The sequence below is a fragment of the Callorhinus ursinus genome, unplaced genomic scaffold, assembly GCF_003265705.2.
Source record: "Callorhinus ursinus isolate GAN/ISIS: 27379988/994484 unplaced genomic scaffold, GSC_fseal_2.0 scaffold6, whole genome shotgun sequence".
Classification (NCBI taxonomy): Eukaryota; Metazoa; Chordata; class Mammalia; order Carnivora; family Otariidae; genus Callorhinus; species Callorhinus ursinus.
Window position 1 is genome coordinate 73,721,300 of NW_027397068.1, and position 21,469 is coordinate 73,742,768.

Consider the following 21,469-nt stretch of genomic DNA (forward strand, 5'->3'; position numbering starts at 1 on the left):
GCACTAGAATCCCTAAAATATCTGAAAAACTTGTGTAAAAAAATATAAATGGTCATCTGTGTTTTGCAAGGTTGTTAGGAGGGTTATACTAATTCGAGATAACAGTGGTCAAATGGCCTTGGAAGCGCTGGGCAGACTGAGATGGCACTAACGCTTTGGCTGCCCGCGGAAGCAAGCCCTAACCAAAGCCAGAGCCCCTGTACCCAAACCGGAGAAGAGGACGCTTCAGGGCAGCACCCACAGCCAGTAGGTTTTCCCAAATAAGGCAACCGCTTGAACTATAGCTAATCAAATAACTGCCTTGCTGTGCTTCTGAGCCTCCTCTATAAAAACACTCCCAGCTCCAGCCCAGCATCAGCTTCTGATCACTTCTAGCTTGGTACCACCTGATTAAAACCCAGGTAGGCTCCAATAAACTCTTGGAAAAAACGCCCCAGTTTACCTTTTAACAGTGACTTCAGTAATTTCCCCTTTCCATCCATACTCCACACTGGCACTGAATTACTTTTCCAGAAGCTCTGGTCATGTTTCCTCTCCCAGGTTTGAGGAGAAAGTCCCAAATCCCACACATGGCCCAGGAGAGCCCCGTGAGCCTCGCCCTTCGCCCGGTCACCTGCTTCTTAGTCCTCGCTCAGGTTTTTGCAGGCCCCATCTTCTGGGCCTTCACCCTGGTGCAGTCGGATGCCTGGAATATTTCCAGTGCCCACTAGGTGACATTTCTTCATCATTCCAGGCCCTAATGAAGCTCCCACCCTCAATAGTGTAGAGCCTTCTCCTCTCGTTGGATAATTCAACATCCAGCTATGTCCCCTGCTGGACACAGGAAATGAAAATGAATAGGATGCAACCCTATTCACCCCACCAGGGGCCCACCGATGAACTGGGGCAAATGGTTTGTGAACAAGCAAAGTGGCAAGTGTTGAAAGAACTCTGTTCCAGGTAATGTGGGAGCTGTGCAAGCATGCCCTTAACGCTTCTGATTTTCCGCGGCACATCATTTGGCATGATTCTGTACTGCCATATGGGTATGCTGTTTTGTGCCTCCGTGTCTTGTGTTCCCGTTTGCTTACGTGCTCCTGGAGCAGGGCACTGTGTCATTACGTCCATGTGCCCACAGTGCCCGGCACAGCATCACATATGTGGTGGATGGTCAATTCATGCCTGTAGAATAACTAAATGATTTTCCCTTCCAAGTATTACTGACTTATTTTATTTTATTTTTTTTTAAGATTTTATTTATTTATTTGACACAGAGAGAGGGAGCATAAGCAGGGGGCAGCTGCAGAGGAAGAGGGAGAAGCAGGCTCTCCACTGAGCAGGAAGTCCAACGTGGGACTCGATCCCAGGACCCTGGGACCACGACCTGAGCCGAAGGCAGACGCCTAACGACTGAGCCACCCAGGCGCCCGTACTGACTTATTTTAAATAGAAGGAAGGATCTAGCGAATATTTTTCTCCCCGGTGAATGTGTCTTATTAGAACAGCTTAGTTGCTGAAAACAGCATGATTTCTAGTGATTGCAGAAGAAGAGGAAAAACTAAAACTCCTAGGACTACCGTTGCAAATGTAAATCAGACGCTGATATTACTCCAAGTGCTACGTGAGGTCTCATAGTCAGTTTGTGACTCCAAAAGCTTTAATCGGTGGTATGTGTTGTTCTACATGGTTAAGCAGTACATTTGTACGGAAAACTAGAACAAAAAGATCAGTGGGGGAAAACTTCAGTCCAACCAGGGAATTTTCTAGAACTGTGCCCCTACTCTCAGTTTGTGGTAATGCTGAATGCTACCTCTATTTATCTGCACCGATTCAGACGGCTATTGTGGCCACACCATTTAATGTAAGGGTTGAAAGCCATTTTGTGGGTATTATTGACAGATGGAGGTCTAATTTTCATGCCTTTGAATAGAGAAAGTGAAAGACACGTATTGTTTAAAGAAAAGATCACAAAGCAAGCACTCAGTCTTGTCACCAATAGAAAGGAAGTAACATTCTGCGTAGAAGATGTTTTTTTTCTGCATGAAAATACAAAACTCTGAGAATGACTGTAGTAGGGTGGTGTCTGAGTGAGGATGACAGCATGGAGGGGACCTATGGCCGATGTGGGAGAGGCTGACCTCTTTCCCCACCACCCACTCGCCCTTTCCTGTCTCATAATAATGTAGCTGGACATATGGCACCCACTGCCTTTGGGGCTGGCCGTGTGGCCGTGGGACTAGTTTCTCCCCTGGGGCTGTGAGCTGTCTGCCTCTTCCGGGTCTGGCTTTAAGGATTGGAACGTGCTCTTCCCTGACTCCTTCGCACCACACATGAGGGCAACTAAGGACTTTGTGAGGGCAGAGCCACCATCCGGGCTCATGATTTCTATGAGAGAGAAAGAAATTTCCATCTAATGGAGGCACTGCTGTTTTGGGTCTCGGTCCCACACCACGGGACTGAGGGCTGACTAATACAATGGAGTGCATGACAATCCGTTTAACCCAAAGGAATGAGGAGAGTGTTTTATTGCTGATTTCAGCTACCATGGACACACAAAAATATTATGGGATATAATCTGAAGGATTGAATGTTTGCTACTAATAAGGCCTTATCAGGTAGCTCTTTCTGTTGTTATCTGCCCAAAGTTCTTAGTGAATGAATTCCTTTGGTCATTTTTAAGATAATGCCCAGGCACCAGTGAAGAGATTTTGGCTAGAAAAACAGGAAGCCCCATTCAACTGACTTAGATAGAAAGGAAATGGATTTTCTCCCATATCACATGGCCCAACAACAGAGTGGCTTTTAAGCTACTTAGCTGAGTAGCACAGTCAAGACCAGAAAGACCTGGTTTCTCCCCAAACCATTAGGAGTAAGGGTCACGGGAATAGCAAGGCTGTGTTAGGTGACCCACGATTTTCTACTGGCTTGGGTATGAGGTCACCTCCCAAAGGGGAGGGTACTTGAAGAAAACTCAGGGTTCTGTTAGCAAAAACGAGAGGGAGATGGATGTCAGGAGGGAAACCACCACCGTCCACTACAACTTGTCTGGACACACAGATCCCAACCATGACCTGCCAGGAGCTCGCCCCAGCTGGCTGGGTGGCCAGGGCTCTGGGGTCGTGCTCCTTTGGCGAGCAGTCTTGTTTGTAGAGGGAAGGTAAACAGCTTGTCGGGCCGGCGTCTTGCCGATTCTTTTCTTAATTTTCTAGGGTGATTTGTGTCCTTTGCCCATTTACGATCATAGATCAATAGCATTTAAAATGGTGCTCAGAATATTAAAGGCATGCCCAGCAAGTGTTTGATTTCCACCATGTTTATTATTGGACTGTAATGCTCTTCTGAGATTGTACTCAAATAGTCTTTGGTTTCTTTAGAACAACAAATTAAAATTATGTATAGCAATGTAGCCTCCAAACAACCAATTTCCAGACCTTTTAAAAATCTGTTATGTTCGGGGCCCCTGGGTGGTTCAGTCGTGAAGCATCTGCCTTCGGCTCAGGTCATGATCCCGGGGTCCTGGGATCGAGCCCCGCGTCGGGCTCCCTGCTCCGCGGGAAGCCTGCTTCTCCCTCTCCCACTCCCCCTGCTTGTGTTCCCTCTCTTGCTGTCTCTCTGTCAAATAAATAAATACAGAAGAAAATTTGCAAGTAATGAGCAGTTTAAAAAAAATATGCTATGTTCATAATGGGAAGCAGTTTTTAGCCAGCTCACTATGGCATGTTCCGGGTCAATAGATGTAGTCTAACAAAGATCTTATCTCCTTAATCCCATCTTTCTATTTCACTTTTCTTACTGATTAAGCAGCTCTTGCACTTTTTTTTTTTTAAGATTTTATTTATTTGACAGAGCACAAGCAGAGGGAGACAGCGAGAAGAAGGATCCTCGCTGAGCAAGGAGCCCGATGTGGGGCTCGATCCCAGGACCCTGGGACCACGACCCGGGGTGAAGGCAGCCGCTTAACCGGCTGAGCCACCCAGGGGTCCCTTGCACTTTTCAATAATACAATATCGCTTCTACAAGAGCCAGGCCATGTCTTCCTGTAAGGCAGGCTTCCAGAAGCTTCCTTAGTTGTGGATTTACTTCTTCCCAAATAGCAGCCATCTTGTGAATATAGCTCTGCTTCCTACTCCCTCTTTACATGGAAAATGATTTATGTGAATGGTCTATAAGGAAGGTTGACAAAGAAGTGGGTGATTTCTAGGAGGCATCCATTCCAAGCTCTTCCTGTTCTTGAAACATCCAGCAAGTACACTTCCATCCTATTTCGGCAAAAGACTAATTTATAACCTGATTGGACTCAGTATCTCTTATCACTTCCTCCGAATAATCAGGCAGGGCCAATTTGCCGGCTGGAATATGTGAAGAGCTTCAAGTTTATAGAGAAGAGGTAGTAACTGTCTCCGGGCATTTGCTCAAGAATTCTTTAGGCATAGGTGACATTCTGTAAGTGGAGTGGGTTCTGTCTGTGGACGAAGCTGCAGGAATAGCTAATTCAGACTTCCTTTGAATTATGGACCTGTCAGTTTAACACTGATACCTTGAGAGGAGCTGGGGGGGAAAAAACATCACTTGACATTAAATTCCCAGCTGTCACTGCATGCGGGACAATAACCAACAAGGCTTTGGGAAGAAGAATGTATGTCAGGAACAATATTATTTCTTTCTAAAAGAGAGTGACGAGCGGTGTGGATGGGGGAAGAAACAGGCATTCTGGGCCTGCTTCTACAGAAAGGAGGAAGAAAATTGCTTTCCTTTTGGAATTGAGCACAATAACGGGTCCGCTTGATAAGTTACTTCCCAGAGTGCATCAGACGGTGTTATCTCCCTCCCTCTGAAAGGACTCTTTCTTGTTTTTATCCTACTTCTGACCCTGGTTCAGGGAGATGCGTGGATGGAGCAAAACTTTCACCATTTGGCCTGTGCCTTATCCACAGGCTTCTAGTCTTACTCGCTTTTTTTCTTCTCCTTGAAAAAAAATCCTTACATAAAATCAACATGAAGTGAATCTTAGTCTCTGGTCACAATGTAAACTTTTAAATGGACAGATGGATGAAAGCCTGTGTAGCAGGCTCGGGTAGTTCTGCGAGATATACTTCCTATGGGCCTCCAGTCTGTGGAGAAGGTGGGAGCCAAGATCATGTTGGGCCAGGTCAGATTTGCCTGGGGGAGCCTTCAAGGTTCTCTCCTTGGGCCCTATTCATTCTGAGCTAAAGAGGCAAAAGATACTGAGGACCGCGCCTGGCAGAATCCTTGGGCCCACTGAATGCAAAGGTTGGGATCCAGGGAACACTTAGTTTATGGATCCGTTATAGACCCTCGGGGACCACTGACGATACCAGCGACTTGTCTTTACCTGGGAAAAGCCCTGTTCTCTCACAGGAACTTTCAGCGAACTGATCTAATAATTTATAGACTTAGCCTTTCCAGGGGAATGTGTGAGAGTGAGAAATACATTATTCTAGCATTGAGCGCCTGTTTTGTTTGGGCCGCATTGTACTCTGTCTTAATTTCATTGAAAATAGGTATAAACAAAAAGAGAAAGATACACAAAAAAACAAGAAAACAGTCTGTAAGAATTTAATTCCTAGAATACAGGTATGTGCAAGGTACCATCAGAAAATATTTTCCTGTAATTTAGGAACTACTTCAACTATTTTAAAGCTACACAAAAATTAAAATTCGCCTATTTGCATGACTGTTCAATGCATTTGCTGACATGTTTCATAGAACTTATTTTGAGAACATAAATTAGATTTTCTAGCAGACTTCACTCCCATTTTTCTTAAATATGTCGTTCAACTAAATCAGTATGACAAGAGAGTGTGCTCTACACAAATTAATGCTTAAAAGATGCTAAACTGGACCACCTTCATCTCTAGCTCCTTCAAGTGAATGGTAGCAAGTGCTTACAATTTGGTTTTTCTGCCCGTGATCTCTGCTGATGGAAGCCAAATTTCCTCCTCCCTAGTCTAAGCCCAAGGAAACACTATGTCTGAAATGCTGTCAAATTCTACCTAATTCAGTTATCGAACTACCTTGCTTGTATTTTTAACAAATAACATTACTATCTTTTTAAAAATATAAATTTAAAAAAGAAGTAATTCATAGAAAAAGAAAATCCTTTATGTTATAAAAAGTGAAAGTAGGGCGCCCGGGTGGTTCAGCTGGTTAGGCGACTGCCTTTGGCTCAGGTCATGGTCCTGGAGTCCCGGGATCGAGTCCCGCGTCGGGCTCCCTGCTCGGCGGGGAGTCTGCTTCTCCCTCGGACCCTCTTCCCTCTCGTGCTGTCTATCTCTCATTCTCTCTCTCTCAAATAAATAAATAAAATCTTTAAAAAAAGTGAAAGTAATATATCTACATGTTTAGAAACCTCAAACATTACAGCAAGTTATAAACTAAAAAACAAAAGCCTTCTTCCCTATTTCCCCACTTTCTCTATCCAAAGGCAATCACTCTTAATGGTTTCTTTAATTCTTTCCAGAAAATATTTTATATATTTATGAATCCTGAGCATCTTTTTCTTGCTCTTTTCACTTAATTCTATATATTAAAAATTATAATAAAAATGTATTAAAAATATATATTAAAAAATTCCATATCAACACACAAGTTGACCTTATTCTTTTTAACAGGATATTATGTTTGATTACATAGCTATGTCAAAATATATTTAACCACTATGATATTTATTACTGAAGATTTGCTTGTTTCCACATTTTTATCTATTACAAAACAGTACTACAAAAAATATCCTCCACAAATACCTTGATAAGTCTTTGTGCTTATGTCCGTAAGGTCTATTTCTAGCAGGTCTATTTCTATTTCACGTTACTATTACACCTAGAGGAGCAGGGGTTAGGATGTTGCAACCCAAGTTAGGACAGAGAACTTTGACCTACAAGGATGATTCTGTGATAGGTCTGAAACACTGTAGGTACGAATGCAGGCAAACTAATTTTATTTTATTTGAGGCAAACTAATTTTAAGCACTGGAAAGAAAAACCTGGATCTGGACCTAGCTGGAGTGGACACCTGTCAGGTCTTTGGGGATAAAAGTCAGCTCTGGATGTACTTAACTGTCAACCGGAGTCTGAAGATGCATAAAGAGTCAGTGCTACAGGGAGGACTCCAGGAACACCCAGAGCAATGGAATGAGCTATATCAGTCCCTTTGGGATCCCATACCAAGTACGCATAGATGTGATGTATAGGGCTGGGCCTCACGGGGCAGGAGGAGAAGACTTAATGTTAAATCAAATTTTTTCTTGAGGGGGGAAGGCATTTTTAATGAATTGATAGAATGATAGCAACTGGAAGTGACTCTAAGACCCCTTATTACTTATGAGTAATACACTTATTACTTACTCAAAGTCAGAGTGCCTGCCTGGCTTTTGATCCAGGGGGAGGAAGGGCTACTCCAGCTGAACACATTTCAAAAGAAAATGGGAGGAACAAAATGTAGTGTATCCGTACAAAGGAATATGATTCATCTACACAAAGGAAGGAGATCTGACACCTGCTACAGCATGGATGAACCATGGAAACTTTACGCTAGGTGAAATAAGCCAGACGCAAAAGGACAAACATTCTGATTCCACTTATTGTGAACCATCCAGAATAAGTGAATTCGTAGAGACAGAAAGCAGATTAGAGATTACCAGGGACTTGGATGGGGATGGGGGTTCAGTTACTGCCTAAGGAGTACAGAGTTTCTGTTTGGGGTGATGAAAAATTTTGGAAATAGAGGTGATGGTTATACAACATTACGAATGTATTTAATGCCACTGAATTGTATATTTACAAATGGTTATAAAGGGTAAATTTTATGTTATTATATATTTTAGCACAATAAAAATTAGTTTAAAAAAGGTAAAATGAGAGAACAAAGAACACTGCTTTGATGATCATAACCTCATAATTCTGAGTGCGAATTTCACCATGAAAGATGAAGCAAGAACCAGAAAGTGTAACGAAGCAACTGGAACGAACGATATCAGATCCCTGAGGCCATTGACTAAGGACAGCGCGGAGGGAAATCGAGAAACCCCAGTGCACGGGAAGGAATGATGGCGGCCAGGCCCTAGATCAGTATGTCAGAGAAAACTAGCTCCTGCAGGGGCCACTGTCCACAAGAGCCCATAAAGAGAAAAGAACTGGAGGTGAATCAGAAAGAGGAGGGCATTATGTGTCTCTGTGAGGCTTTTACCACCAGATGATAGGAGCCTGAGAAATAGTGGGGCGGGGGGGTAAACAATAATTAGCATAATGAGGCAAAGCATAACTCTTTGTCCCTAAAATCTACCGATGGCCTCTGGGAAGGCCAGGGGAGAGGCCCACCATGCAGAAGGCCAGGGAGGGGAACTCTGTCCAGCCACCTTGTGAGAGCGACCCAAGTCCCCCATAGTTGTGACTGCTCTTGTCAGTGTGCTGAAGCCATGCCTGGCTGCACAGAAAACGAGAACAAAACCCCAATGCCCACAATTCCTTCGTCATTACCATATTGTCCTATGCAGTTAACGTTTTATGAGACTGACACGTTTACACCTACTATGTGAAAATAGTTTATTAACCATAGTATCACTTATTCTACGAAGTTTAAAAATCTTCATGTCCATTGAATAGGAATCCCTTGGAAATAGTGATCACCCAGAATCACAACACTTCCTCCTCTCTTCTCTATGGATCTTATACCCATAGAATTATATAGCAATAGCTGCTTAAGAAAACAGAAAGGTTTCACTATAAAAATATGCAGTGTCAAAAATACATCCACAACAAATATGGTATACAATTTTTTTTGTCTAAATTACACTATATTAGTTCACTCCAAAGAGGACAATGTTGTAGGTCTAAGGTTCTTATTCTTTGATCTCATTAGCTCCTTATGACCGTGGTATGCTTGCTACTCAGCACCGTCCAGTTAAAAAATAAAGTAAATGCTTTCATTCCTAAGTTGTTCCATGAAACACCTATCCTATAAAATGCACCACACAAAAGGCAGTTATAGCTCTAAAAAGCTTAGGAAATGCTATTTGTGGTATTCTACTTGTTCAGGCAAAATGCATGTTTGCATATTGAAAGATTTAAGTGTTACGGAAAAAAACCCCTCTGTTTAACCTAGCTTAACACATGTTTCCAAGTTGTTTGATGCTGGACCTCTGCCCAGCCTCTCTGCCTCCACTCCAACTTTCCTCCCAGTAACATCCTTGGAACCTATGCTGAATGAGCCTCACTTTGGAAAGTGCTGTTCTACATTTTTGTACTTAGGACATTGCTTTAATTTTCTTCTTAGCCAGAACGGAAGAGGTCAAAGTGTTTGTATCTGACACACAGGGAACTCGAGTTTGTGAAAGCTCCTGTTTGGGTGATATTCTAGTCTTTCTTTAGACTCATGCTGTCCATTAGAACTTTCTGTGGTGATGATGATGATACCATGCTCTCCCTGCACTGTCTAGTCCAGCAGCAGGAAGCCACATGTGGCCATTGAGCACTTGAAATGTGGCTAACGTGACTGAGGAAACAAATTTTAAATTTTATTTAATTTTAATTTAAATAGCCATTTTTGGTTGGTGGCTACCATATTGGACAGCAGAGCCCTAGACTGAGGTGAGAGCAGGATCAAAAGAAATGCATAGAAACTATGTTATCTTCAGTAGAAGTCTGTTTTCTAGAATGTTCTGAGCTCTCTGATAGCTTGTAGGGCTAAAGAAGGCTTCTCCATTCCATTTGCCACAAAATTGATTTCCTAACATTATTCAATGAGATGGAGCTTACCATTTTGGAAGAGTATAATTATTCCAGATTTCCCTTTATTTTAACCAAAAAAATAGCTAAAGACACATGGAATGGTCAGTGGCCTGTGTTGGATTAGAAAATATGTATTTCTATTTCAAACAACAGAACACTTTCTAGGAATATTTGCCAACTGATAAATGTTTTCCAGGGGAATGGTATGCAGAACTTGTTTGTACATTTGTGAACAATTTCTTTAATTAAAATAAATACTCTCCAAAGCTTTCTATCTTTGCACTCCAAGCTGTCTCTCACATGGAAAGTCTAGCAATGCCTGTTTCCAATCTGCACACGAGCCAATCTTAGAGTTTAAATTAGAGTTTTGGACACATGTCAAATAAACATGGGATGCATATTTTTGACATTTCATAACATTAACTTTCTTTTAAAAATACTTTTTGATAAAGAACATCTTGTATATAAGAGAATAATGTGTCAAAATGATATGATACCACTCTCCATGTGTTGCATGGGCCAGGTGGTTGAGGCAAGCGAGGTACGATCGCAGCCAGCACTTCATGCTTACAAACTCACATTTAGGTACAGAGAAAAATACCTGGCCTTTTTGGTATCTCCTTGAAAGCATCACAATATAAACCACATATATTTGGAGTCTAGATTTTACTGTCTAGACTTCTTTTTAAAAAGGGAGACCTCAATATAGTTTTCAAAATTCTTCACGTAATTTAATTTGGCATTTTTATAAAATAAAACTATCCTTAAAGTATAGGAAAAGCAACCATTTTATTTTTCCTTTTATTATTAAATATCAACCATCTGCCTGCTTTTTATTTCTGAGCTCCACGTGTTGAAAAAAAGACTCCCCATCTATTAATTAAGTTTTTTTTTGTTATTATGTTCACTGTATCATACTTAAAGGGTCTATCCAACAAGAAAATCTAACAATTGTAAATATCTATGCCCCCAACATGGGAGTAGGCAACTACATAAGCCAACTATTAAACCAAAATAAAGAATCATATTGATAATAATAATACATTAATAGTAGGAGGCCTCAACACTCCACTCTCAGCAATGGAGAGATCATCTAAGCAGAAGATCAACAAAGAAACAAGAGCTTTGAATGACACATTGGACAAGATGGACTTCGTAGTTATATACAGAATATTCCACCCTAAAACAACAGAATACTCATTCGTCTCGAGTGCACACGGAACCTTCTCCAGAATAGACCACATACTGGGTCACAAATCAGGTCTCAACCGATACCAGAAGATTGAGATTATTCCCTGCATGTTATCAGATCACAATGCTTTGAAACTGGAACTCAATCACAAGAAAAAATTTGGAAGGAATTCAAACACTTGGAAGTTAAAGAGCATCCTGCTAAAGAATGATTGGGTCAAGCAGGAAATTAAAGAAGAAGAAGCAATTCATGGAAACCAATGAGAATGAAAACACATTGGTCCAAAACCTATGGAATACTGCAAAGGCGGTTCTAAAGGGGAAATACATAGGCATCTAAGCCTCTCTCAAAAAAGTAGAAAAATCCCAAATGCACAAGCTAACCTTACACCTAACTGGGCTGGAGAAAGAACAGCAAATAAAACCTAAACCAAGCAGGAGAAGAGAAATAATAAAGATTAGAGCAGAGATCAATGAAATAAAAACCAGAAAAACAGTAGAACAGATCAACAAAACTAGAAGCTGGTTCTTTGAAAGAATTAATAAGCTCAATAAACCTCTGGCCAGACTTATCCAAAAGAAAAGAGAAAGGACCCAAATTAGCAAAATCATGAGTGAAAGGGGAGAGATCATGACTAACACCACAGAAATAGAAACAATTACTAGAAATTATTACTAGTACCTATATGTCAACAAATTAACTTAAGTTTTTAACTCAATATCCGATCTTTGAGTGGAAGACTGGGTATCTCCATTTGCCTTTGTTGACTCCTTTCCTATATAACAACTGAAAATGAGGCTTGAACCCTGATCTAAGTACAATCTTCAACAATATAGTAAGGCTACTGTTACAAGTAGTTCAAAATCATCATTTTCAACAAAAATTTCTTTGCATGTAGCAGGTCGTACCCCCTACTTGTGCAGATCTAGATTTTGGTTTGATGGAGCCTTTCCATCTTTAATTAAGCTCTACAATCTTTGAGGCCCTCTTCAAAGAAAATGCAAGAAGACAAACTTGGTAAAAACAAGGGGTCTGTGCAAGTGAGCAGCCCAAGATGAACATTTCATTAGTGCCTTGAGAAACCTGCAGCAACACAGCACCCTCCAGTAAAGGAAGGAGTGTCTACCAGGTGCCTGAAGAAATTCTGTCTTACGTCCTTAACAAATGGTCAGTAATATGATTTTTTTTTAAGAAATCTGGTTTTTTTTATGGATTTTTTTCTCCTGGATTTCTAATTTAAAACAAAAAACTCTTCATCTAATTCCTAGTATTAGCCTAGATAAGAAATTCTCTCTCAGACATGTAAGATCCCCAAGCAACACCAAATAAGATAATGATGTTTTATTTATAGAAAACTCACAAGGTTGATTGCCTTAGCTTTCTGTATTCCCAGGTCAGTGAGTATTAATGTATTCCATATTTTGCTGCTGTTTTCCAGTATTAAACATGTCAACATTTTACACTGGAGTCATAAAAGTTAGTGAGATAGTTCTGATGAATAGCAATAAGCCAGAGTAAAGAATAATGCATAACATGAATTCCTTAGGAAATCAATTAATATTTTTATAAGCAGTAGTAAAAATATGATCAGGGTTAGCAGAGAGTGAGGTCAGGCTATTTGATCCCCAAATATATTCTTGGTTCAGTTCCATCTATCAATGTAAAAATATTCTGTTCTGTGTCAAAACCGAAATCTCAGTGCCCCCAAGACTAAGACATTTTATATATCAGGATGTACAAAATTCTAGTTTGGCCATGTAGCCTTTGACAGGGGACATAAACTGTAATTCCTGCAGTACTTTCAGGTTCCTAATTGACTTTTTATGGATTCCTGAACTTAGTTCTGAATTATGTATTATGTGTGCAAGTAAAACACTCTATATTGTGAATTTCTTGGTGAGGTTGTTGTAAGCAATTCTAATACTGGGGTAAATGATGATTAATATTTGAAAATAAAAGTGCTAGTGTATTCATATACTTCAAACACCATTTCCATCCATCCATCCATCCATCCATCCATCCATCCATCCATCCATCCCCAATGAATGTTGAACTCCAAATACATGGAGTTACTGAGGACAATAATGTCAAAATTAAGGATGGGAATATAAAGGCATGAAACAAGTGTAACACTTCAACTCGAATCCTGGTATGTGGGACTTAAGCTCAAATAATTCTTTATAATGGTAATAAATTTGCTGGAACCATCCACATCTATCAGGCCTATCTGAGATGGACTGACATTATCATTTAAATAGAAATCCTTGTGTTCATGTATGAGCTAATGTGCACTGCTCTCCAGGTAACAGTTAAGCCTAGTGATACAGCAGAGCACAAGATCCGGTAATCTGATTTTCCAATGGACAGTACTATATTTTTGAAAAAGAGAGTCATAAATACAGTCAAAGCACTTATTTTAAGAAGCCAAAGACAATCAAAATACTGAAATCTGTTTCTTCAGATGGAAACCACATACAACAGGAATCATGGGTGTATGAAGGACCATCTAGGTATGTAGCGGTGAGCTGACTGACTGGAAGACAACACACGCAGTTGTGTCTCAGCTTTGAGAGTGGGTATCCATGGGCACATCACAATGCATCTCTAAGGCCTAGCTTTATAACATCAAGCATTTCTTGGGTACCTAGATAATAAGAGTTGCACTTTTTAAATCTGTTGGTAGTTGAGAAAAAATTAAGCCCAAGTAGACTCACAGATATTTTACATTTAATTGTAAACTACAACCTGAGAACCACCGAGGTTAGTGAGACCTAGAATGTCTTCACATCTGAGACTCTATGATTCTTCCATAGCTTTGTTATCAATGACTTTCCTTGAATATTGTGTAGGATGAGGTGCTTTCTACTTCCTGAGGCAGCCCATTTTGCTGTTGGTTGTCCACGGTATAAGGGCAAATGCCAAGCAGATATTCATTGTTCTCTAACTTCTACTTATTGGGCCCTGTTCTCTATGAATAACATGAACTAACCATGATTTCTACCACACAACAGCTTTCCATTGCCACCCTTAAATCCAGAAAAGATTGGCAGCTTACAAGAATGAACAAATCATAGCAGAACTGTGTACATCAGAAAAAGGGGAAGAGAAAGAAGGAAAAAAGTGAAGCCAGAAAATAAGTTTCAAAATCTGTTGCAATAATGGTCTATTTATATGTGATAGCTAGCACACAATTATGGCTCCAGGTTACTGACCAGTCAGCTTTCAGAGGGACCCCTTATAAGTTGCACAATTTAAAATGTTCTCAAGGACAATATTCCTCAGGACAAGCCTAAGTGCTCCCATTGCAAAGGTCAGCCTGGCAGAGCCACCATGTTATCTCATAGAAAAGTCCATTGGGATGTTCTGAACTGCACGCATCAAATTTCCTGTATAATGACCACAATGTAAATGAATGACATTTTGTCAAAGTACTATGTAGGAGAAGCAATTCTTTGAAGGATTAAAATACTGACGCCTAGATACCTAATTCCCTGCTGTTGATGGAGCTTGATTCTAGAATATTTGAAGGAGAGGATCAAATGATTATCCTGAACAGAAGGATTTTTATTTTGATAAGCATTGATTAAACTTTTTATTAAATAGTAAACAAATATACATTGTATGCCAGGTACCGTTCTAAACATTTTACATTTACAATCTCATTTCATTGTCATAATGGTCTTATATGGGGTTGCTATAATACACCCTATTTTAGAGATGAGACAGAGGCACAGAAAGACTAAGACCACTAGTAGTTGATGGAGCCAGGATTTGAACCTAAGGCATCCAACCCAATCTCCTTTTTAATAACCACTACAGAATCCCAAAAACCATGTTAGTTTGGTTAACAGTCTTTTGTGAAAGTTGAGGATTTGAAGGAAAAGGGCAATGATGAGGTCAATTTATCTCTTTTGAGAAGCCAAAACAATGGGGATTGATAAAAGCCTCAACAAGAGTATGGGGCCTGGGGCAAAAAGGCAGGGAGAGAAAGGAAAGCATCAAGTTAAGTGCATACTTTAGAAAATCATTTCTCTATTCTTTCTCCAAGTTCTCCAAATTATAAACTGTGGTGGTTCAGAACAGGTTCATGAATTCTTTAAGATGGAGCCTAACTACCTTCTCTTAGAGGGTGGGCTGGATCATGCCTGTCAGTTCTAATGAATGAAGTGAAGTGGAAGGGATGGTGTACATCTTTGGAGATCAGGTTATGCAGGCCTGTGGCCCTCTCTTTGCTCTCTCTTAGATCATGTGCTCTATGTAAGTTAGCTACCATCCTTGGGACAAATACCCCAAGAAGGGGGCCATGTGGTTTGGAACTGTGGCCTTCGGCCAAAAGCCAGTGAGGACCTGAGCTTTTTTTTTTTTTTGGCCTAAAATCATGTGAATGACTCATTTTGGAAGTGGATCTTCCAGCCCCAGTCAAGCCTTCAGATAACTGACGTGACCTAGCTTGATGGTGTCGTCATGAGACACCCTGAGCCAGAGCCAGGGCCACTCAGCTAAGTTACTTATGGACTCCTGATGCCCATTCTGTGGGATAATAAATGTTTATTAATTAAATGGTTAATATTTGGGGTGATTTGTTATGCAGTAATAGAGAAGTAACACAGAAACTGACAAGCACAAAAACGAACAAATGAATATAAAATAAAACTCATCACTTAGAATTTCAAAAGGACAAAGAAACATCCTGAAAACAGCTCTCCTCGTTTAGGTAAGGTTTGCCCCCAAAGTCTTTAACCCAAAGGTATGAAAGCCATTCAGTTCATTCCTAAAGTAATTTTCCAGGATTTGGACCTTAAATGTGTACATAACTTACTTACAATGTCACATTGAATGAAAAAAGGAAGACACAGCTGTTCAAAACTTAAAATTATATAGAACCCTCCAAGTTCTTTAAAGCAAGGTGAACAGCGGAATGCAGAAGATGGGCCAAAGAAACTCTTTTTCTCATAAAGAAAGTTAGGACCTTAAAATCCAGCTTTAGAGAATGGAACAACAGTGGGCAATTAGCAGGCAGAAGGATACAATTTAGTCATTAGTTAAAAACTATTGCAACTCATTTTAAAAGAAAACATTCCCCAGCATTCTGATCTCCCAGAATTTGGCAGCTGGCTTAGGCTGCACACAATCAGTGCAGATTATACAATATAACTTTAGGAAGCCTAAACAAGCTTTAGTAAACCTAAAGCTAGCAAACATGACTTGTGTTTCCATTCTAACGTAAGTCATGAGTATTAATCCAGAGGCATTTTTTTTCTGAGTAGGCATCACGGTATCTCATGGCTTTTCAACATCCACTTCCTCTACTTATGGCTCAGCCCAGGACTTTGCAGCCCCACAGATAGCTCCACTGAAGACAACAGACGCGAACTTATGCAAAGGTGACTTACGGCTCTCAGCCAAAAATTAGGCCCCGGCAATAAGCCTTTGCCAACAACACTCCTTCTACAAAGCTCCTCATGAAGTTGCAATTTTAAAAGAAATGTTTCCCCATCAAAATTCAATAGCGTTTTATAGGCACATACACTTTCTTCCTTTTCTGGCCTGTGTGAAATCTAATATCAGGATTATTAGCCATTTGTCATTTCAACCTATAATTTAGCAAGCCTTTTTGTGTTTGAGTTATGCTTTCCTCACACCTTCCCTGTCAGCTTGCAGCCATAGATTCATTCAAGAGGCTGTCTGGGTCATATTGGTTGACCTCTTAGAACAAAGAGTTTCCATGTTTCTTGTTCTGCTTCCCTAAGAGGCACCATTAGTTCTGCTCATCTCTATTTAAAATGATTTTTATGACACAATAACATTTCAAGTTTTCCATATTAATCTTCATCTTATTTCTTGAAATACTTAGGCAAACAATTCCGTTAAGACATCACTGATGGGAAATTCTCTTTCTCCTTTACTCTGTCTACTTAAAGCCAACTCTGAAAAATAATAAATTTTTTCTCTGAATCAGCTGAGCACTGGAAAACAAAAAAGTCTGGTCTAGTAATTCACGACCTCTTAGAGAAAACACTGTGACAAACAATTAAAGCAGAAACTCTTAATATGACCTTTTCCTCCCCATTGGTGAATATATATTCATATCTGGAATTCTATATCAGAATTTACAAGTCTCTTTTTTTTCTTTTTTAAAGATTTTATTTTTAAGTAGTCTCTACACCCAATGTGGGGCTCGAATTCACAGCCCCGAGATCAAGAGTCGCATACTCTTCTGACGGAGCCAGCCAGGTACCCCTAAAGGTCTATTGGCGTTATACGTCAGTTCAAAGATGTCTGAGTGCAAAGGGAAAATGAAAATAAAACAAATTTATAATCATTGCCAATTTTCTAAAAACAGACACACACACAATCAACACCCAGAGGTGTAAGTGGTACTCACCCCACAGCCCAGACTGCTGCCCCCTTCACAAGTGACCTTCCTCACGCCTGGCTCGGGAAGCAGCCCCGCTCCACAGCCAGGGCTGGGGCACAGCACACCCCCCATCTGTAGCACACACTCTTCAGTGCCATATTGCTGGTACCGGTTATACTGTAAAAAAACCAAAACCAAAAACAAAACCCAACATGAGTTTTTTAAAGTGATAATACTAAGATGTGCTGTTTTAGCCAGAATGTTAATAGTTTGTGGTGTGTGGATGTTCTTGTTCATCTGTTTCGGTAAAAAAACCAAAGGGGATGGGGTGGGGTGGATGAGTTATGATTCAACATAAAGAAAGTCTTCCCAATTGCAATTGGCAAAACAAATAACTTCATATTTCTAGGAAATTGGTCCTAAATTTCCCCCCAAAGTTTGTTCTTTTAATATTACTACCACCAACTGCATTTAACAGTCATTTCATACGAATTTTAGGAAACACAGCTATATTTTAAGTTATGGCATCATTATCAAGCTCATCAAGTAGTAATTTTCATGCCTCTCTTCAGGAGTCTATGGGCTTTTAAAGCCATTTTGAAGAGAGTCCTGATATTCCACCCTGTGCTAATTGTGGGCAGCCCACATGATATCTGAGCATATCTGAGCAATGCTGAGCATATTCAGCTTGATGAAGAAGAGATTCATGTTTTCCTTTCATCATTATTCTCTTTCTTAAAGCACGTTTCTTTTATCCTTGACTTCATCACGCCGTTGCGTGGCTCAACACCCTCTGTGGTTTCCCCAGCCTGCAGAATAAAACTACACAGTGCAGTGTCCAGCATATTCCTGTTGTAGCCCTGTTATTGTTCTCCTCATGTTATTTGATCATATTTGCTTCTAAACTCAGATCAAGTCAAGCGAATTTGCTCAACTGTGAATTAATTTATGCAACATTCGGTGACAGTCTACTGTGTGTGTGTCAGATCCGACTGTGGGTGATACAGCAGTGAACAAAACAGACACCTCTGCTCTCATCCACCTGCCTATAACAATAACACTGAAAGGTTGTATTTCAGTGGGAAGCAGCACATTTTGGAGACGATGGGGACTATAATTTTGAAGAGGTGATTAGGGGATAGGGGATGCCTTAATAAAGAAGGTACATGGAAGCAAACATCTAAGGGAGATTAGAAAAGCAAGCCATGTGGCTACCTGTGGGAATGGGCTTTTCGGTCAAGGACAGAGCGGTACCAAGATGCAGAAGCCAGACTGCGCTTGGTGCTCTGAGGTACAGCAGAGGCCAGCGTGGCTGAGTGACAGCAGACAGGGAAATGACATAAGATGCATCAGGGAGCTCTTGGGGATCTGGGCTGTGCAGGTCCCTGAAGGCCACTAGGAGAACTCTGGCTGCCATTCTGAGAGATATGGGAACCACGGGAGACTTTGGAGCTGTGGGGTGACATCATTTGACTAATCTTTTAAAAACAGCCATCTGGCTGAAATATTCAGAATTGACTCTCATGGGCAAGGATGGAAGGAGGAAGCAGAGGAGCAGGCAGGAGGTTTTCAGGGATCCACATGCAAGATGGCAGTGGCTTGAACCAGCAAGGTAGTGGTGGAGGTGGGAGATCAGCTGGATATATTTTGAAGGCAGAAATGGCAAAATTTTTAGGCAGATTGGATACCTGGCATGAGAAAAAAAAAAAGGAGTCAAGTATGAATGTAATGTTTTTGCCTGAGAAGACAGAAGAACACACACACACAGAAGGAGACAGAGAATGAATGACAGAGATGGAAAGACATATAAGAAGGGGATGTGTCTGCATCTGTGTGAGTGTGCATGAGCATGTGTGTGTGTAGGCTGGGAGTTGGGAAAAGGAGTCATTATTTCTAGTGCTCATCTTCAGTTTGATAAACTGCTACATGGCTAAGATGCTGAGTGGCTAATTGAATATATGAGTTTGGAGTTTAGGAGAAAGATGTGGGTGGTAGATACAAATTTTGAAATCATATGTGCATGGAAGGCTGGGAGGAAAAGGGTTAGTATCAGGCCTCCCATGCATTTTCTCATTTTTTTGGCTCCGGGAAAGAAAGAAAGATGACTTGGTCAAATCCTTTTGTAAACATGCTAATGGTACATACATACAATGGTATTTACTAGAAAAGACTTCTTAACTATGGAATACATTAAGCAGGAAATGCTTCCATGATGAATGATTCTTCGAGTGATGGGGAATGATGAGACAGTTTATATAATTGAGAGATTTCATGTTAATGATCATTCCATGAACTTCTCTGAAACCTCATTTATTAAGTCTGGCCTAGAGTACACCCTAAGACGCTGAGAAACAACCCACACTTCTCGGTGCCTTGTGTGCACCTCATTATTACCCGCATCCTTGAAGTTATTAGTAAAGCTTGACACAAGGTTACATCTATGATTCCTGTGAGTCTGATTTGACAATCCAATTCTGTGTTATCTCAACAGTCATGAGGCTGGCTGAGACTACCTAACCTTTGTAAGGAAGATGAGAAGGAGCCAGAAAAGGGGACTGAGAAGAAGCAGCTTATGAGGCAGGTGGAAAATGAAAAGGATGTAGGTGTCCTGGAAGCCAAGGGAACAAAATTCTTCAAGGAGGGTGTCATGATAAATGTGAGCTCCGTCCCTGGGCAGGTGGGGGAGTGGGATCGCAAGGGCGAGTAGAAGGTTTGGCTTGAGGAGGGAAGGCTGCCATCCTCAGCAAAGGAAGGGAGGCAAAGTATTTGGGCCCAGGCGCAGACCGACAAAGGAGGTGTTGGAAATTTGAGAAGAGAAAGAAGGTATCAATGATCAGGGGAGAGGGAATGGATGGAGGGAGCCAGCATTATTGCTAGGCAGCACTAACAACCCATTTGTAGGCAGAGATTATGAATTGAAAGGAAAACTAGTCAGCAGAATTTTGTTTTTCTCCAATACCTGGCTGCAAAGTACAGAGTAGGCAGGAAGTTGGATTTAAGCCCAGTGGGAGTTTGGTCAGACTTACGTGAGAGAGCAAGGCACTCCTCAGTCCCTCCCACCCCTATGTGCATCCCCTCATGCAACTGTGAATGAGTTCAATAAATATCTATCGAACCCCTCTGAGGTGCTCGGCTCAGTGCTGTACCACTGGACTGTCCAACCTTCATACTTTGGCCTACCCCAAATGGGTACAAAGTTTTAGTTTTGCAAGATGAATAAGTTCTGGAGATCTAGTGTGCGCAGTGGTAATACAGTGACTAATACTATATTGTATACTTGAAATTTGCTCAGAGGGTAGGTATTTCAGAACTATAAGGCTTTTCTTAACATTTGCTATTTTACATCTGTATCTCCTTTCTTCTACACTGGTTCTTAACACAGAGGATGATGGAAGAGGAAACAATATTCCACAATAGCTCATTTGCTTGATCTCATACATATATAAGGATATTAGAATAACTATACCAATATCTAATCTACAAATATGATTACTAAAAACCTCACATATATCTTTACATGCTATACCATTTCTTCTGCCAAGCTTTTCTAATTATACTGTATCTGTATTGTTGAAACATATGGCCATTCCATACTATGCTTTCTTTTTCTTAATTTTCATGTTATCTTGGGTCTAAAGACACACACACACACACACACACACACACACACATGTTCGCCACCAGTCCTTATGTTGATGTCTTTCCAGTAATTTTGTTTGTGAGAAGGAAATTCTCCAGTAAATTCCTCAGAAGGAGTGCATGGGAAAGACATTCACTGAGGTCTTATGTATGGGTGACCATTCCTTGGGGCCTTTATTCTTGAAAATGAATTGGACTGGATATAAAGTTCTTGGCTCACAGTTTTTCCTCCTTGAGCATCTTTACTGTCTTATTCCATGTGTTTCTGCTATAAGGCATTATGGACAAGCTTGATACAATCTGATTTTTTCCTTTACACATTGAATTGATAATCTTTTTGCCCAGATGCCCAAAGGATTTTTTTTTTTTCTTTAGAATTTGATAGTTTGTTAGACTATACCTTGGTGCTGGTCATTTTCTGATCATTTTTCACGATTCAAGGAAGCTGTACTGAATTTAATTTTCAGTGTTTGCTCTATTTTCTTGCTTCGATGTGTTTCTTACAGGATTTCTAGTATACATACATTGGATCTTTTTCACTCACCTTCTCCATCT

General features: G+C 40.6%; 1 protein-coding gene across 3 annotated transcripts in view; it reads right to left on the minus strand.

Annotated features, from left to right (window-relative positions):
* The window catches only part of PRKN (parkin RBR E3 ubiquitin protein ligase), a 1,304,062-nt gene that overhangs the window by 179,839 nt on the left and 1,102,754 nt on the right, over positions 1-21,469 (minus strand). For all 3 annotated transcript variants that reach the window (XM_073894189.1, XM_073894188.1, XM_025866444.2), the window contains exon 9: positions 17,303-17,452. In XM_073894189.1, the coding sequence (XP_073750290.1) occupies positions 17,303-17,452 (150 nt within the window). The remainder of the gene's footprint in view (positions 1-17,302; positions 17,453-21,469) is intronic.